This window comes from Dromiciops gliroides, chromosome 3 (genome assembly GCF_019393635.1).
Source record: "Dromiciops gliroides isolate mDroGli1 chromosome 3, mDroGli1.pri, whole genome shotgun sequence".
Classification (NCBI taxonomy): Eukaryota; Metazoa; Chordata; class Mammalia; order Microbiotheria; family Microbiotheriidae; genus Dromiciops; species Dromiciops gliroides.
Window position 1 is genome coordinate 48,054,402 of NC_057863.1, and position 19,661 is coordinate 48,074,062.

The following is a 19,661-nucleotide window of genomic DNA, read 5'->3' on the forward strand; positions in this document are numbered from 1 at the left end:
AGTTAAATACAATCATGAACCCTGAAAGTCACTGAGTCCACTCCCTCATTCTCTGGCTGAGGAAAATGAGCCCCAGAGAAGAAGCTACTTGCACAGGGTTAATGAGGAGTGGGGCCAAGCCAGCTTTGGAGCCCAGATCTTCTGTACCATAAGACCACATTGGTTCAAGGAAAAAGCCAATGAAAGAAGCATCAGCCAAATTAATCAGCAGCTACTCATTGGGTCTTGTAGAATTAAGAAGGAAAGATTGACCAGAGGTCCACGATCTTTATCTGAGGCACGTTGGCAGAGCTTTCATGATGAAACCTTTTTATTAGAGATGCAAGGATGTGTTTAAGACCAGGAAGATGGGCAAAAGCCATAACAACAAGGGTGAGGGATGAAACATTTCACTCATCTTATGCCCTGAGAAAGTCAGCATGCTGACCACTGTGGTGCTACATTTATGGTAAGAGAAAATCATCCCTTTGCTCAACGGAAATATATATACTGCCAAAGCAAGCCCTTCTCAGTGGAAGTGTCAACTTGAGATACCTGATTAGATTTTCTAATAAAAAGCTATATTTAAGAAGCAATTTTGTTAGAAGCACATATATCCTGTGGTGTTGTAGAAGTATGGACAAAGATTATGGTGGGCTTACATTCAAGACAAAAAAGTCAAAGTTTAAACCATTGTTTCAACTCAAGTAGAACAAAGTCTCGAGGTAACAGTGATAGGATCTAAGCTCCTCGGGATATAACAACAACCACCATCATCATTTGACATTTATATAGTACTTTAAGGTTTATAGAGTACTCCACATAGGTTATCTCATTTGATCCTCACAATAACTTTGTGAGGTAGGTGCTATTATTGCTGCCATTTTGCAGATGTGGAAATTGAGGTGAGGAGAAAAATCAATTTGGGGATCAAAGCTAGGAATACCGAGGGTCCAGTCACCCCTCCGGGGAACCTCCTTTGGCACAAGGTATAAGGTGTCTTCTAGTTTTCCTAGAAGTTCTTGTTAGATAGTGAGCCCTTCCTTCATTAGTTTGTTCTTTGGGGCTCAGAGATCAATGGACTATTATATTTGCTTTCTTAACCAGTCTGTTCCACTGACCTACTTTTCTATGTTTTTAAACTAGCTACAAATAGTTAAAAGCATCACTACTATCTGACATTGCTTGAGATCTGATAACACTATGTCCCACTTCGTTGTTGCCATTTCTTACTTTTTTTGGTGAAGACTCTCTGTGAGAAAGCTCACTTAGGATATATTAAGATATATTAGGATACTGGGGGACCTACTGACACCAAGCTTGCAGCTTAACATGGGTACCCGATGTGCCCTGGTCTCTGAAACCTTTGTGAGAAGATCCACTGTCTCTCCCTTTTACTTTCACTAAGCTTGTACAAGCCTAATCCTAACCCTCTCCTGAAGCCCCCACCATCCCCACATTGAACAAAAGCTGGAACTCAGTTTTTACTTACATTTTAAATGCTGGGAGGTAGGAGTATGTAGAAGTGCTGCTTAGGTTATAAATAAATGGCAGGTGCTTTTTGATATCGGTTGTTGCCCAATTGCTAAAGTAGGTATTCAGCAAACCCTGGTCCCCACCTGAAAAGGAAAGTAGGAAAAAGTGGACATTAATAGATTTCAGGGACAGCTATATTAAGGACAGTTCTCTCACAAATAGTGCCTAATTTCATTGGGAATTCATCAAACTCTCGAGTTGCACTTATTCAAGGCATTTTATGAAATACTTTCTTCTCTGATTCAGGCCAGGGAGGAGAATAAAGAGAAAATGAGGGAAAAAAGGGGTATTAGGATAGTTTTTCTTGTTTGGGGTGCTGTCTACAGTGCATTTATTGTCTCACCAAGGAACAACCTAGCCCACTAGAATTCCAAATGCTGTAGGTAATCCATTCCTCCCTTCTCACTCAGCTTGCTGAAATCTCCAGTCCAGCCAGAAAGAGTTTGTACTAAATCACAAAACAAATATAAATGAGCCAAGGCTGATCACCAGATACACAGCCAGGGCATATAAATCAACTGTGTTTTTTGGAGCTTTCCGTAAGACAATTCTGCTTCTTAAACTCTTGCTAAGAAAGAACAGGGAATGTGAACTCTGTCTTTGGGGGTTTTATTGTTTCACAGAATTATACCAAAGATGGAGCGGACCTCAGAGGTCATCAATCTAACCCTTCCATTTTATAGGTGAGGAAACTGAGGTCCTGAGAAGAAGAGCTATAGTACATTGCTCCCCCTTCTAAAGACCAGGCAGCAGTTTGGGTCATGGGGACAGGAAGGCAGTGGTCAGATCAAGAAGGCTGTGTGTGGGCAGTTCTTTCACTAAAACCTTCCTTCCTAAATACATACTAGGTTCAGTCGACTCCATCACCACCACATGGTTTTCCCAATGCTTGAAAAGATTCTGTTAGAAATTTGATTGTGTAAGGAATTGTGATTTGGGGTTTCTATGATCCCATCTTTGGCTAAAATTAGGAACACCCCCTGCACGCCTGTGCATGCTGACTAATCCCCCTTCCCCCTCGTGCGTACCCGTGGGTGCTACCCCCTCCCCATCGTGTGCACCCATGGGTGCTGGACCCCCCCCCCACCCTGTGTGCGCCCGTGCACACTGACCCTCCTGAGCGCACCCGTGCGTGCTAACCTTAAGCTGGACACCTGCCTACATGGGCCTGGCCAGATTATAACGTGGACAAGTCAGGTGGCTTTAGCATCCAGAAGTGTGCTAAGCTCATGGTGGGCACTCGCACGCCTACATGGGCCTCGCCAAATTATAATGAGGACAAGTCAGGTGACTTTAGTGTCCGGAAACTGGTTGGCTTGAAGCTGCAGAGCGGCCTGTGAGTTTTGTCAATCAAAGCTGCCAATTAGCTTGTGTGTGTGTGTGTGTGTGTGTGTGTGTGTGTGTGTGTGTGTGTGTGTGTGTGTGTGTGGTCGGCTCTGTTTTCCGGTTGCTCGGGGGCTTCTGGGAGGAAGCCAGGCCGAGGAGACACTCACTCTTGGGAGAGTGAGAGAAGGAGAGAGATGCCAGTCTGGTGGATTCTGGGGAACACTGCGCAGCTGGTTTTCATTGGAACTGCAGATTCTGGGTGGTGGTGAGTTTGCAGGTTGTATTTTTTTTCCTTCCCCTATTCCCCTTTTCATTGTCCCTAGTTTTATTAACCTCACTTGTGTTTTAAATTTGTTCCCATTAATAAATCCTGTTTTGTTTATTGAAAAGAGGCTGTTGGGGCAGCTAGGTGGCGCAGTGGATAGGGCACTGGCCCTGGATTCAGGAGAACCTGAATTCAAATCTGGCCTCAGAAACTTGACACTTACTAGCTGTGCGACCCTGGGCAAGTCACTTAACCCCAATTGCCTCACCAAAAAACAACAAACAAAACAAAACAACAACAACAACAAAAAACGAAAAGAGGCTGTTAATCTCCTTTCTTACCCCAATATTACGGCGAGCAGCCCAATGAACTCTCCCCATATTAAATTTAGCACTTATAATGGGGAATCTCATTTTCAATTTGGAATAAAGATCTGGAGATTGGGGTAATTCCCCATCCTCCCAAAGACCTCCAGTCTGTCATTAGGGTCACCAGATACCCTGAAAACATCAGAGGCATCCAGAAAATATATCTTTGGGTATAGGGTATACAGCTAAATCTACCTAGTGACTGAAGACAAAAGAACATATTTTAAGGATTTAGATAAATGCAAAATAAACTCTTGAAAGAAGCGAAGAGAGGAGCCCAAGATATACAGGAGGGGCAGGTGGTAATAAAGAAAGTTAATCTAGGTGGCTAGGTGACACAATGGATACAACACTGGGCCTGGAGTCAGAAAGAACTTCCCAGAGTTCAATTCTGGCCTCTGACACTTAGTCACTTTGTGACCCTGGACAAGTCACTTAACCCCATTTGCCTCAATTTCTTCATCTGTAAAATGAGCTGGAGAAAGAAGTGGCAAAACCACTCCTGTATCTTTTGCAAGAAAACCCCACACAGTGGATAGAGCACCGGCCCTGGAATCAGGAGTACCTGAGTTCAAATCCGGCCTCAGACACTTAACACTAGCTGTGTGACCCTGGGCAAGTCACTTAACCCCAATTGCCTCACTAAAAAAAAAAAAAAAAAAGAAAAGAAAAGAAAAGAAAACCCCAAACAGCATCACAAAGAATCAGATACAACTAAAATGACCGAAGAACAACAAATCTAATACAATACACTGGAGTCCTCTGCTAAGTACATCTGAGGAAAAAAAAGATAAAAAATTAGTTTAAAATTAGTTACTATGCTTTTTTCTTTCCTTTTTTTTGGGGGGGGGCAATGAGGGTTAAGTGACTTGCCCAGGGTCACACAGCTAGTAAGTGTCAAGTGTCTGAGGCCAAATTTGAACTCAGGTCTTGAATTCAGGGCAGGTGCTTTATCCATTGGGCCACCTAGCTGCCCTACTATGCCTTTTTTTTCTTTTGGTGAGGCAATTGGGGTCAAGTGACTTGCCCAGGGTCACACAGTTAGTAAGTGTTAAGTGTCTGAGTTCATATTTGAATTCAGGTCCTCCTGAATCCAGGACTAGTGCTCTATCCACTGTGCACCTAGCTGCCCCCCTACTATGCTTTTTTTTTTTTTAGTGAGGCAATTGGGGTTAAGTCACTTGCCCAGAGTCACACACCTAGTAAGTGTCAAGTGTCTGAGGCCTGATTTGAACTCAGGTCCTCCTGACTCCAGGGCCGGTGCTCTATCCACTGAGCCACCTAGCTGCCCCCCTATTATGCTTTTTTTAAAAAGTCGCACATAACTCAAAAGTAGATGACCATCAATTAGGAGATGATGGCTAAAGAAAATTGTGTCCACAAATATAAAGGAATATTACTATGCCAAAATATATGATGACCATGGAAAAACACATGAGTTGATGGAGAATGAATTGAGCAGAGTCAGGAAAACAATGTACACAATGACCACAATATATATGGAAAGAACTAAAAAGAAAAAAAAAAAAGAAGATCCTGAACACTACATAAGTATAATGTCCAAACCTGGCTTTGAAAGAGAGATGAGGGAATATACCTCTTCCCCTTCCTTTGCAGAGATGGGAGACTAAGGGCATGAGACTTTGAACTTCTTCCTCCCCACACTCTCCACTTTTTTATTCTTTGTTACACAAGATAATTTGCTGGGTGGGGTGGGGAATTAGGGGGAAGAAGGGAAGTGGGATATGTTTAGAAATAAAGGTGATATAAAACTAGAAGATATTAATAACTTTAAAAAACTTTAAATATAAAATACAGTATAGAACAAGAACTCCAAAGTCCCTCCACTGTGATGGGTGAAAAATTAGAAGACTGAGGAAATAAAGCTTCTGAGCAAATTGATTTATTAAGCAATGCATGCCAAATGACTAACAAATTGGGACCAGACCACCTCAGCTTGGGCTGGATCCCAAATATAGGGGGAGACAGATTTTTAAGCATTAAAAACAACTAATCAGGGGCAGCTAGGTGACGCAGTGGATAGAGCACCGGCCCTGGAGTCAGGTGAACCTGAGTTCAAATCCAGCCTCAGACACTTAACACTTACTAGCTGTGTGACCCTGGGCAAGTCACTTAACCCCAATTGCCTCACCTAAAAAAACCAAAACCCAACCAATCAAATAAGGCCAATTAATTAAAAGGAAACCATACAACATTAGGTCATCAAATTTCTAATTGGATAAAAGATTTGGGACTTTCCAAGATGGGAGGGGGAGAGTGAACAGGTAAAATTCCCTGATATCAGAAAAAGAGGTGTCCTACTCCCGCCAAGTTTCTGTGAACAATCAAAAGAACATGGAAACAATAACTGATAGACCAATAAGGGGCCAGTTTTCAGATAAAGACATATGGGTTGCCTGTGCTGTATAATTGTGAGTCAACTCCTTGCATCCATCTTTGGGTCTGGCTGGGTTTCTGGTCAGTGTAACCTGGGTCCTTAGTTACAGGTCTCTAAGCAGCAGATAGAGGAGGTCCAGCTTCCCAGACATGCAGGGCGAGGTTCAAACAATGCAATAAGGTTTTCTCACAGTTCCCACAATTGAATCAAGTTTTCTCACAAGACAGAAATTAAACTAGACCCATAATTGAATAGAAAGGGAACTGAGCTAGCTCCAGAATTGAGTCACAGTCATCAAGACGGAGTCAGTGGGGTTCATTCATTTCGTGCAATTAATGGCTTGCTGTCCTAATCTCTTCAATTTCCTAAAGTCTTTTCTTAATTGTGTCATAGAATCTTAGTGTTGGAAGTGACTTTGAAGGCCATTTAGACCAACCCATACCAACACAAAAATCCCCTGAACAATAAACCTGACAGGTGATCATTCCACCTTTGATAAAGCTTTCTAGTGATAGGGAGCTCACCACCTCCCAAGGCAACCCTTCCCAACTTTAGAACAGCTCAAATTGTTAGGAGCTTTTGTCCTTAACCTAATGCCTCCATTTGTCTCTCACCATTGGTTGTGTCCTCTGGGATCAAGTGGAATAAGCCAAATAAACTTGACAGCCCCTCTCTTTCAATGATGCTCCTCTTAAGTCTTCCTTTCTCGAAGCTAAACATTTAGTCGAATTTTCATCTTTCATCAGTTATTAAAGAGTAGCAATTGCCTTTTCTCTGTCTGACCTTGAATTAGAGCATGATTCAAAATAACACTGAGGAAGGAGAGGGAGAGAGGTGGAGAGAGGAAGAAAGGGAAAGGAAGAAGGAGGGGAGGTTAGAGAGGAAAAGGGAGAGAGGGTGGGAAAGAGAATGGGAGGAAAAGGAGACAGAAAGAGAAGAGGGGAGAGGCAGAAGGAGAGGGAGATAAAGAGGGAAAGGGAGAGAGAAGAAGAGGAGGGAGGGAAAGGGAATGGAGAAAGAGAAGAAGAGAGAGAGAAGGAGAGGGAGGGAAAGGAAAGGGAGAGAGAGAAGGAGAGGGAGGGAAAGAGAAGGGAGAGAGAAAAGGAGAAGAGCATAAAATTGTGGAGAGAGAACTGACCTTGGAGTCAAGAAGTTCAAGTCCTCCCTCCAACACACAAAACTTAGTGTTCCAGATCCTAAATCATAAACATGACTTTGGTTTCATGATTGAAACCCCAGGAATTACACACCAGTGAAGACCTGTCTTTCAATCTGGCAGCTTTATTTAATCTGACAAGCTAAGGCTGTTTTAATTCCAATCATCTTAAATGCAGACAATCAATCCCAGGTAGCCTAACTGCCCTAATCCTTGCCAGCTCTGAGGGTGTGTCTGAGATAGGTGGAAGAATTGCAGAAAGGACCAGAGGGCACCTGTTTTGAAAAAAGAGAGGCGGCTCTAAGAGTTTCTCATCCTTCCACTCGGCTGCCCAAATGCAGTTATTAACCACCCCACAGCATGGCAGTCTCAAGGTGGCTGAGTAGGACCGGGAAACTAGCGACTATGGAGACACTATCATCACAGTGCCCACTTTACGAGTCAGAAATGGAACAGTCTGGGTAGTTATCCATTTTTAATTTGTGTACTTTTCCGATGATGATGTCCTCTTTTAGCTGGCTGGCAGACATGTCACAGATTGAAAACTCCTGGAGGACTTGTCTCGTATGCCATCTGTTTAAAAGTACACAGCCCTGTTTTCTATCCATATGGAGCTTCAGGATCCTCCTCTTCAAGGAGGGTGCTATCTCTACATTACTGAAAGATGATGCACTGGGAGGTTAGGGGAAATAGGAGGAGAAAAGGAAGTATTACCAAAAGCTATTGTGATGTAAAAAAACAACAACAAAAGATATCAATAAAACTTACTCTAGGAAAAAAAAAATAGATGATGCACTTATAAGATGATGTGTTAACACTTCATGGGACATGTTACCATGGTTACTTAAACTATATACTGAACCCTGGTTTAATACTGAGGATGAATATGATATTTGAAAACTTCCTAGAATTTGTCCTCCCATTTCCTTAAAAATCTCTGGAAATTAGTTTATAGTACCGAGTTAATATCTAAGATCCAACTTCAAATTCCATTCTCTGAGAGCCTCAGTTTCCTTATCTGTTAAATAGGAAATAATCAATATTTACCCTGTCTAATTCACAGGGCTATTGTGGGGAAACTGTTTTTTGCAAAACTCCAAGTGTTTTATAAATGTAAGTTACTCTTAATATTTCCTTTTTGTCTGGAGTAAAGAGAATTTGTCTGGGAAGCAGTAAGATCTGACGATTCAAATCCTCCCTTCATCTTCCCAGGTTTCGAGCTTCCTCATATACAAAAAGAGGAGGCTGGATTATATGGATTCTGAGGCTCCTTCTAAATCTATGATCTTGGTGCTAAGTGATTAAATAGAAGTATTGATTCTTGATACTTCTCCCCGCAAAATGCCGTTGAGCCGGTCTAACTGTGGCTTACCCACAAAACATAAGGTGATTTATATTTAAATGGAACTTGGAGGAGTCAGTTTCTCACAACCTAAGTCCTGAGTGGTCAAACCATAGCCAGTGAAAGGCACGGTAGGGGATTGGTGTACATTTCGTTAAAGGCCTGCAGACAAGCTATAGGAAGTTCAGAGAGGTTCACATGCTTAAGGGGTTAAGAGATCTGGTCACCCACGTCGCCTGGCACTACTACTATTGCCCCAAACTGTCACATTCCTCTGATTCATATCAATCAAGTGTTCTCTCTTCTAGGGTTCAGTTATGAGGTCTCTGGCTCCTGTTTCCATCCCTAGAGTTGGTACTATTAAATTCACTGGTGTATCAGCCACTGGCCACTCTACTCCTATGGAACAAAAATCATCATGGGACAGGGAGGAGGGGCAATTCCAGGAGCTGTGGGGCATTCCTGTCAGTGTGGAAATTCCCTTCTGTGATGCACTAGCAACTCCTCTGTAACTAAGTGCCTTAGAACAGGTGTTCATGGATCCCTTTGGGAATCTGGTGAAGTCTATGGGTTCCACCTCAAAAGAAGGGTTTTTAAAATGCATAAAATAAAATACAAAGGATTACAAAGGAAGTGAAAGACAATCATCAAAGTAGTTTTAAAAGCAAATTGGAAGATCCCAGGTTAAGAATTTTTGTTTTCGAGAGGTACCTGTTGTACTAGGTGCTCAGCATCATACAGTTAAAATATGTCAGAGATAGGACTTGAACGATGGTCTTGTGGGGTCTCAAGTTGGACTATTTAGTACACCACAATGCCTCTAATTCATATATATATATATATATATATATTAACATTAAAAAACATTTAAATTCAATAGTGATTTTTCCTAAAGCTGGAGAGTGGGGGAAGGGCAAAGAAGATCACATGCCAAGGTCCCTTCTAGTCCTGTGAGCAGTTCTGAAGGGCAATTGTGTGGAACCAGTCAGAAAAATGTGGGGCTTTGTCTCAACTCTTTCTCCTCTCTACTAAAGAATGTGTTTTGGTCTGTGGGACACTAATTGGACCTGACATATGGATGTGAGGTGAGATAGCTGCTTTGTTCAAGAAAAAAACCAAAATCATGAATTTTGTATCACCTACTTGGGTGAAATGATTAAAGGGTTTTTCTCCCTTCTTTATGCAAGGATAAACCAAGAACAGAGGTTGGATGGGGCTGTCACAACACCTACAAAAGAGCAACTCTTTTAACTCTTTTAAGCAACTGTGTGACCCTGGGCAAGTTGCTTAACCCTCATTGCCCTGCAAAAAAAAAAAAAAAAAAGAGCCACTCGAAGTACCTAACCAGGAAGTCATAAAGATCTAGGTGTGAATCTCATCTCTGATGGCATTTCTCAAGGCAGGTCACTACATGTTTCTGAGTCTTTTTGCCTCAAGTGTAGAGGGATAGTAATAGATGTTGTGCTGACTCCAGGACTGTTTGTGAGGCTCACCTGAGAGCCCTTTGGAAACTTGAGAACACTAGGTATCCCCAAAGTCTTACTGCTTTTTAAGCTATTTTAAGCACTATATTAATGCACTGAAACTTTTAGAACACCCTTTATAAATGTTACCAGTGGTAGTGGCCATTACTATTGTTGTAGGGAAGATGGCAGAGTGGAAACAAGTTGATACTGCCTTTCCCAGGAGTCTGCATTTCTTGGGCAAATTGGTTATAATTTATTTATCAAAATACAAATAGATTTTTTTTTAATTGTTAGATCTCTTTTAGATTCATAACAAATGGGGCTGAATCCTTGTGATGGAGACTTCCTCAAATCCCATGACCAAGACTCCGCCTTAAATGGGCAATGGCTTACCTCTGTCATTTCCTTTAAATACTCGTGATCTCCCCTCTGCCCCAAATACTCCCTTCTTCCTAAGCTCCCTATTAGTGTTAAGTGATACCAGCCTCCTTGAACTTCCTATAACAGAACATTCCACTTCCCGACGGGGCATTTCCCCTGGCTGTCCTCTATGCCTGGAATTCTCTCCCTCATCATCTCGGCCTCCTGGCTTTTCTGACTTCTTCCGAGCCCCGGCTACAAGCCCACTTTCTACAGAAAGCCATTCCTAATACCCTCCTTACTCATGGTCACACAGCTAGTAAATATCTAAGGCTGAATTTGAACTCAGATCTTCCTGACTCCAGGCCTTGGTCTTCTATCCACTATACTACCTACTTTCCTGGCACATAGTAGCTTAATAAATGTTTCATTACTGACTGACATACATTTTGGTCTTCAAGGTGCTAAGGAAGGTCCTGATTCAAATAAATAAACAGCCTATATTTTTAGAAAAAAAAATGCCTGTTGGTTTGTTTTACAAGGTACCTCCACACACGGGGCAGAAGTGGCAGGTGCTCTCCTCACCCTTATATTGTTAACAGGGTCTCTGACAGAGGTGATGTGGAACAGAGGAACGAATCAGAAGGTTTAGGCCTGTGTGACTTTTGGCAAGTCTGTCGATCTTTAAAATGCACAAAATGTGTGGCACTCCTGAGCGAGAGGATGGATTCAAGATAGAGGATGAGATGTGCATTTTTAGACACGGGCATTGTGGGAATGTGGTTTGTTTCAGTATGCACTGTGCAATTTTTTTAACTGGGGGTGGGGAGAGAAAATAAATGCTTGTTAATTGAAAAATAAAGTGGGTGGTTGATTGGACTGGGCCTCTCCGGTTCCTTTTCGTTCTAAGTCTTTGATCCCCTGAACTTCTGCTGGTTCTAAAGGAAAGGGCACAGGTAACCACATTTAAAAAGATGATACTTGGAGATACAAGAGACGTGAAGGCAAAAAATAGCCTTAGGATTCTTTCTTGGGAGGAATATCCAACAAATATTTGGTGTGTTTTATTTTCACAGCCAGGAATTATTGGAACATTTTTTTTTTTTGGTAGGGGTGGGAAGGAGGGAAAAGGACCTTCAATGCCAAGTCAGTAATGAAGTAACTGCTCCGGAATGCTGGTATGTGCCACCTCATTGACCTGAGGGATGTCTGTAGACGATCCTAACACAACAACTGAAGTGCTAGGGTTCCAACAGCTGTAGTTAGACCTCAGGGAAGGAGAGAACCCTCTTGACACAATCACAACCGCTATGGGAGACAATAAAATCATCTCTGTTATCATTCCATTTCAGTGAGGCACCTGGCCCTGCCCGGCAGGAACTCTCTTTTCACAGGGAGGGATCTAACCACCCCCCTCGGTCCCTTTTGAGGATAAGTCCACTGCAATTTCAGTTAAATAAGACCGGGAATGAAAATGTATGGGGGGAGAGGTTGAACTTTCTGGTTAAATGAGGTTAAGGCTACAAACCATTTCTGTTGTTGTTGTTGTTTAAAACCTTTCTAGGAAAGCTCAGTCCATTTTCTTGCCGTATTTAGTAACTAGAGGCCCCTGAAGATAAGTGCATCACCATATGACCAGCTAACAGTGAAAAAGGCTACAAATGAAGAAGAGGCACTGACTCTGCGTCATTCTGAAGAAAAATTAAAATAATTCCCTACTTTTAGCTTACTTTCTTACATTTTTACTCCCTACCTAAAAGTCAACTGAAGGTAAAAGGTCCAGTTTGTTGAGGGGTTGGTGGACAGAGAACTCGGTTAACACAAAGAAACATTTATGTAGATATAATATAAATTATTATATATAGTATAATTCAATAATATATGTTATCTCTACAATATAATATAGATATATTATATATTATGTGTAATATATTACAGATATATTATTGTATAATTATTATAGAGTATAAAATAAATGTTTTAAATTAAATATAATTTAATTTATATATTTAGTTATATATTATATTTAATTTAATTAAATATAAATTTAAAAAAGAAATTAAGATATCTTATCTATTATATAATATAGGTATATTATTAAATATTATATGTAACACATTATAGATATATTATTATAGAATTATATAGAATAATATTTAAAATATTTATTATAGAGATAATATTTCTATGTTATTGTATTATATTATATGTAATAAATATAAATGTTTCTCTATGTTAACTGAATCCTTCATGTGTGTATATATGTATGTGTGTGTATATGCATGTACACACATGTTTATATAAATATAAATATATGTATATATGTATATATATATATAGAGAGAGAGCCACTTCAAATTAGAAGGCTAAAATGATATTCTTTCACTTCTATGTCACCTCTTACTGCCAGCATGCAACTCACTGTTACCTAGACATGTCAAACCCAAAATGGTAGAATGGAAAGACTTCGTGGTTTGGAGTGGGAAGATCTGAGTTCAAATCTTCTTCCTATTACATGTGTGACCTTGGGTAAGTTGCTTGAGGTCTCTGGGCTTCATTGCCCTCATCTGTAAAATGAAGGATTTGTTCTTGATGGCCTCAAAGCTTCCTTTACAGTTCTAGCCTTCTAGAGTCCTCATACTCATTGCTGATGTTTCATACTTCTTTCCATCTCCCAGTTCCAATCAGTCTTTCAAGACCAGCTGCTCCATGAAATATATTTCAACCACTCCAGTCTATGCTACCATCTTTTCTCTTTATTCCCCTATTTTCAATGGCCCATCCCCCAATTTTATACAAACACAGCAGAAGTGTATGTTTTATCTCCCCATGTACAGGAAGCTCTTCCCATACCATGTGTTTGAATGCTTTATTATGTGACTCACACAGCACCTACCACAAAACTGGGCCCCCAAGTGCCAATCACATAACTTCTGACTAGCGCCCATGGCACTAGGATCTCTTTTTCTGTTGGCTAGGTGGTTCAGTGGACGGTGTTGGGAGTTGGAATGAAGCCCACCTCAGACACATACTAGTTGTGTGATGCTGGGCAAGTCACTTATCCATTGTCTGCCTCAGTTTTCTCATTTGCAAAATGGGGATAATAATAGTGCCTACTTCCCAGGTTTTTGTCATGATCAAATGTGATATTTGTGGAGCACTTAGCACAGTTCCTGGCACATAGAAAGTTGCATCATAAATGCTTGTTTCCTTCCCTTCTTCCTCAGTTTCCTCATCTACAAAAGGGATAGGGTAATACTAGCATCTGCTTCATAGGGTTGTTGTCAGGATCAAGTGAGAACTTTATATAAAACCATTGGCAAATCTGAAAGTGCTAGAGAGTATTATTATATATAATGTGAATAAATTCCCTCTGTTTCATAAATTACCAGAAGTATGTTTTTTAGTCCTGGGGAAATTTGGGGAAGATCCACTATGGGGTCAGAGAGAAATGTTTCCTTTTCACACAAAATCAAAACCAAGAGCAAGAAATTGCATCTATCTATGCAATTCTACCTGCCTTCTATCTATCTACCTGCCTTCTATATGGGGGTAGAGACTGGCTAAAAGAAGGCAGATGGGGCAAGAGATGAGGGGCTATTGACAAACTAACGTAGCAGAAGCACCTAAAGATGGTGGGAGAAGATAATGTCCAAGGAAGGAAGCCCAGGTCTTCAACAGCTTCCCACCTCAGAGTGGGGGATGGAGATCCTTTGGCTCAGCAGAAGTCAAATTGGCAGGGATCAGTTCTTTAACCTAATGGGATTTCATCTCCTTGTAAATTACTGGCCAAATAGAGTGAGGTAGTTTGTCCAGTCCCCTCTGGCCTGTGTTTTCTTTTAAGACCTTTTGCTTATTTTGTGTTTCTGTCAATCTTAGAAGGAGAAGCTGTCCATCAATAAGCATTTATTAAATGCCTCCTAGGGGCCAGGTATTGTGTGCTGGGGATAAAAAGAAAGGCAAATCGGGGCAGCTAGGTGGCACAGTGGATAGAGCACTGGCCCTGGAGTCAGGAGGACCTGAGTTCAAATCCAGCCTCAGACACCTGACACTTAACTAGCTGTGTGACCTTGGGCAAGTCACTTAACCCCAATTGCCTCACCAAAAAAAAAAAGAAAGAAAAAGAAAGGCAAATCCAGTCCCTGCTCTCAACGACCTCCCAGTTTCATGGGAGAGAGATAATTGGCAAATAACTATGTACAAACAAGGATAGTTGGAGCTAATCAACAGAGGGGAAGAACCAGGAAATATATTCAAGTATTTTCTACTTTCAATTCTACGCAATTAGATATTTACTGCAGGGGGGCGGGGGGGGGGGGGGAGAAAATCCTACCACCAAACAAATCAGATGTTTAACTTTTTTTTTTTTTTACTATATCCAGATTATGTCTTATCAAACATCATGGCAGCAAAGTGGAGGCTGTAAGAAGGGTGACTGTATTCCTTTGCATCAGAGGTTACAAACAAGTTAGTTGCAAATGCTTAGCCGTCATCAACCTCTGTGGAGTGTCACTGAACACCAGGTCAAAACTTCATTTGCTCAATGAATTCAAGAGCCTGACCAAAGCTGACAAGCTATTTGTGCCGTGACATACATATTCATTTACAAATCAGTCTCCTCTTTGAATTCCAGTCCAAATTTTAAAAAGTTTGGAGATAAACTTAACTGCTTACGAGTTTACTGTGGGGTTGTGACAAGGAACTAGCACCCCAGGCTATGGATAGAAAAATATTGATGTAATGCTTTACTTGAGTTCCATAAAAAGACCAATAAGGCTTTTGGGAAATGCCTTGGCTTAGAGACTTGGTTTATTTACAGGTAGGAGAAAGACCTGTGAACAATAGATCAAATTGCAGGATCTAAACAATGGCGTCTTAGTTTAGAGAAAGTTCACTTCACAGGGGTCATGACCCACAAATAACTGTAACTGTTCCTTCTATTACTCAAAAGGACGATTTAAGAAAATAACCCTGACAATTCCTGGTTTCACTACTGCCTGTCCTCCCACTGATGAAGAAGCAACACCACAGAAGGCTCAGTAGGTCACCAAATGTCAGAGTCAGAAGGGACTCCACAGCCAATTAGCCTAATATGTAACTGAAAAAGAACTCTCTTTTCTACATGCTCAACCATCCTGATATTAACCCCAAACCTGGAACTTTAAAAAGTTATTCATCGGGGCAGCTAGGTGGCGCAGTGGATAAAGCACCGGCCCTGGAGTCAGGAGTACCTGAGTTCAAATCCAGCCTCAGGCACTTAACACTTACTGGCTGTGTGACCCTGGGCAAGTCACTTAACCCCAATTGCCTCACATACACACAAAAAAGTTATTCATCATTCCTAGTTCTTCCCTCTGGAGGCAAACATAGCAAGCCTATATTCTGCCCTCTATGTGTGAGCTGTCCCAATACTTGAGTAGCTCTCATATTCCCCCTGAGTCTCCCCTTCCCCTCTTTGGCTAAACATGTGCAGTTGCCTCAAGTGATCCCCATAGTACATGAGCTCTAGGCCACATATCATCTCAGTTGAGTTCCTCTGGAAGCTCATGAAGATGATCCATCCCAAGAGTTAACTGAGGCCCCCACAAACAACTCAGTACTCAGTGGCCAAGCCTGTGCTCATTTAGCTAGGCTAGTCCATAGATAATGGATACTACATCCCTCAGTGGGTCCATACTTCTTTTTTTTTTTTCCAGGGCAATGAGGGTTAAGTGACTTGCCCAGGGTCACACAGCTAGTAAGTGTCAAGTGTTTGAGGCCGCATTTGAACTCAGGTCCTCCTGAATCCAGGGCCAGTGCTTCATCCACTGCCACCACCTAGCTGTCCCCCATACTTCTAACCTGGCAGATCCTGCCAGATTTCAGGCTCCACTGGTATAGACTTTCAACCAAAGGCTACCTCAATCCCTCCCAGACTCAGGGATCAGAGCTTTGGTAGAGGAATTTAATAATAGTGCAGCTCAAAACAAAATAAAACAAGAAAACCAACTATGGGCAATGTAATTCAGGCATCTTTATGAAACAAACAAAATGTTACAAGGGGACTTCCAAAATCTTCTGTCTCATTGCCTGAGGCATTACACTTCAAGGGTAAAGGCTTTGTACCAATTTAAAAATTCTACGCAGAACAATGCTGTTACACATTCAGGAAATGACTTAATTGAATAACCTAGAAGCTCCTTTTGCTCAAACATAAAGCCCACACTTTCCTGAAGTAATAATAAGAAGTCACGTGTGTAGAGAAAACACTTTATAGAGTTACAAAGGGCTTAGAAAGTTCTGGAATTTTGCTCTCTATAAAAATGTCATCAGTAGCTATTTCAAACATTATTGATTCAAGATAGTCAGCCTTTAAAACTCGTGTGACACTGATTAACCTTTGTCTAATGGGGAGTCTAGGACAGAGGTTCCTAACCTGGGGCACGAGCAACTTGTCAAGGAGGCCTGGGGAATATTTGGTAAATAATCCTATTATCTAACTGAAATATTCCAAGACTCATGATGCCTGTGAAAAAATGTGTACATTGGACAGCTCCCAACTTTATAATACTAAAACGTAATATAACAAATAAAGTTTTGTTTATGGAAATTTAATTAAGCTCTATTTTATTTATTATGTTGTAAGGATTGGAATGATGCCACCTGCTGGAGACTTACTGTAGAAGAGTTCCGCCCATGAAGCGAAGGTCTTTGAGGGCAAGACCAGGAGTCTTTTCTTTGGCGTCAGGAAGTGACGTGGACTAGTGGGAGGAGGAAGGAAGAGACTGGCGCTCAGTCTTGCTCTTTTTCCTCTGGACTCTGGTGGAGAGCGGAGTTAGAAATGTGCTCTCCCTTTAATAGATAGGAATCTAGGCCTTTCTCTCTCTTTACCAAATTCTTATTCTCCTTAATAAATGCTTAAAAGTCTAACTCTTGCTAAAGCTTATAATTTATTGGCGACCACTCATTAGATATTTTAGACAGTTTAGCTAGAATTTTAGCCCTTAACAATGTACAGTACATGGCAAGCATTAGAATTTATTTCCTCTTACATTGAATAAAGGGTATGGAAAGGTCTACTGAAAACCTAAAGGTTTGAGGAATGAAAAGAGTTGGGAACTCTTAGTTTAAATACATATAGTCCCTAGTTCTAAGAACCCATATTTGTTGTCTAATTTCAAGGTTACAGATTAAAATAAAGAAATATTTCCATGAAAAGAGAAACTGTCAGAACTTTTCGTTTATTTGTTTGTTTGTTTGTGGGGCAATGAGGGTTATGTGATTTGCCTAGGGTTACACAGCTAGTAAGTGTCAAGTGTCTGATGCCAGATTTGTTTGTTTGTTTCTTTCTTTCTTTCTTTTTCTCTTTCTTTCTTTCTTTCTTTCTTTCTTTCTTTCTTTCTTTCTTTCTTTCTTTCTCTTTCTTTCTTTCTTTCTTTGTTTCTTTCCTTCTTTCTTTCTTTCTCTCTCTCTCTTTCTTTCTTTCTTTTTTTTGGTGAGGCTATTAGAGTTAAGTGACTTGCCCAGGGTCACACAGCTAGTAAGTGTTAAATGTCTGAGACTAGATTTGAACTCAGGTCCTCCTGATTCCAGGGCAGTGCTCTATCCACTGTACCACCTAGCTGCCCCCTGATGTCAGATTTGAACTCAGGTCCTTCTGAATCCAGGCTGGTGCTTTATCCACTGAGCCACCTAGCTTCCCCCAGAACTTTCTTCTCTTACATACTTAAATACTTGTCTTATATAACCAAAAGCTGGCTGTATGAATTTCAAGTATGGATTGGTCCAGCTGAGCTCTGAGGTGTCCCACAGCTCTGACATTCTGTGCTTCTGATGATAGCAGGTCTTAGATATAAGCTCTTAAAGACAGAGAAAGAAAGCTGGTCTGGGAGAAGGGACCGGAGGGAAGAGGAACCCAAGTTTAACCCTAACTGGTGGATGCTGTTAAATTCAGCCTTTCTGGCATCCCACCATAGCTTGCTTGTGTTTCAACTGTCATTTTAAGACAGATCTTTGATAACAAGTCACTGTTCAGAAGGATTTAAATAAAATTTTTTTTTGGTGAGGCAATTGGGGTCTGATAGCTCCTCTCTCTCAAAAAGCTCATCAATATTTGTCAGTACCTAATTCAAAAGGAAAATAGGAAATCTATAGGAAGTTTCCCTGGCATATCCATCAACTACAAGGGTCACACAGCTAGTAAGTGTTAAGTGTCTGAGGCCGGATTTGAACTCAGGTTCTCCTGACTCCAGGGCCAGTGCTCTATCCACTGTGCCACCTAGCTGCCCCAGAAGGACTTTTATGGAGAGAAAAAATTACTGGTGGTTACTGATGGTTGTTAATGATTTATCCAGTGGTCATGGTTGGGAAACTGCAGAAAGGTGACCAATCCATTGGTTCCAGTGACAGAATCCCCCAATAAAATGAGAGAAGATCCTACCCAGGTGCAAAGCTGTTGGATATTCAGCTGCTGATGTTGGATGGTATCACAGTCACTTTCCTATTTGGTAACAGAGATTGATTTCCATCATACTCAACTAACAGGCTCAATGAAAATAGGAGTTATGAGCAGAAAAATGTGCATGCAGATCTTTGATTTTCTTCCCAACCCCACCTTTAGAAGTTTGAAGCCAATGCACCAAACTTGCTTTCTTTGAAGTTTCATAAGAGGTAGAGTGGTAGAGAAGAGAGAACCAACCTTAAGACCAAGAAGCTTGGGTATTCAAGGTGGATGTCTGACCCATATTGGCTCTCCAGTTCTGAGTAAGACATAACTCTCATTCCTCTAGGGAGGTTTCTAAGAATTTAATTTGCAGAGAAGACACTGACCTGACTGATAAAGGGAGCTTCCACACCTGGAAATTTCTTTACGCTATTGAAATCCCAGATCTGGTCCCTATCCTCTTCTATAGTGAACAGTTTCTTTTAAATTCAAGGTATTGGGCCTGTGTGGTGGTAAATTTGTATCACTTAGAACAGAGGATGAAGGAAGTGCTATCCTGGATGGCTTCAGACAGTAGTTGGGCTAATTGATCTCAAGGTCCCTTCCAAACCCAGGAATGTGTTTTTCTGTCAGTCTGTCCATCCATCCATCTATCTATCTGTCTCTCTCTCTGTCTCCGGCTCTCTGTCTCCCCCCCCCCCACACACACACACCTCAATGTAATCATTGTCTTTTCTGAGGGGTGGAGAATTAATCCTCTATGATTCTTACAAGCCTCTGCAGAGACTTTTAATTTTGTATTAGAAAAGGCATGCCTTGATCAAGAAATTCTGTCTCAGTTTAAATAGTGGAATGGGATATTCAGGTCCTTAAGAATCAAAATGCATTCAGATTGAATTTAGATATTCTGAAAGCCATCGCAGACCAAACTTGTTTTCCCTTGACTCCAATTAAACAAGCAAACCAAAACCAAGACATTTCTATAGTAACTGGGTAGGTAGACAAAATAATTTTCATGATACAACTAGATTTGATGCCACATC

General features: G+C 41.1%; 1 protein-coding gene across 2 annotated transcripts in view; it reads right to left on the minus strand.

Annotated features, from left to right (window-relative positions):
• Nucleotides 1-19,661, minus strand: part of GYG1 (glycogenin 1) — a 44,951-nt gene that overhangs the window by 14,269 nt on the left and 11,021 nt on the right. For both annotated transcript variants that reach the window (XM_043991730.1, XM_043991731.1), the window contains exon 5: nucleotides 1,472-1,598. In XM_043991730.1, coding sequence (XP_043847665.1) covers nucleotides 1,472-1,598 — 127 coding nt within the window. The remainder of the gene's footprint in view (nucleotides 1-1,471; nucleotides 1,599-19,661) is intronic.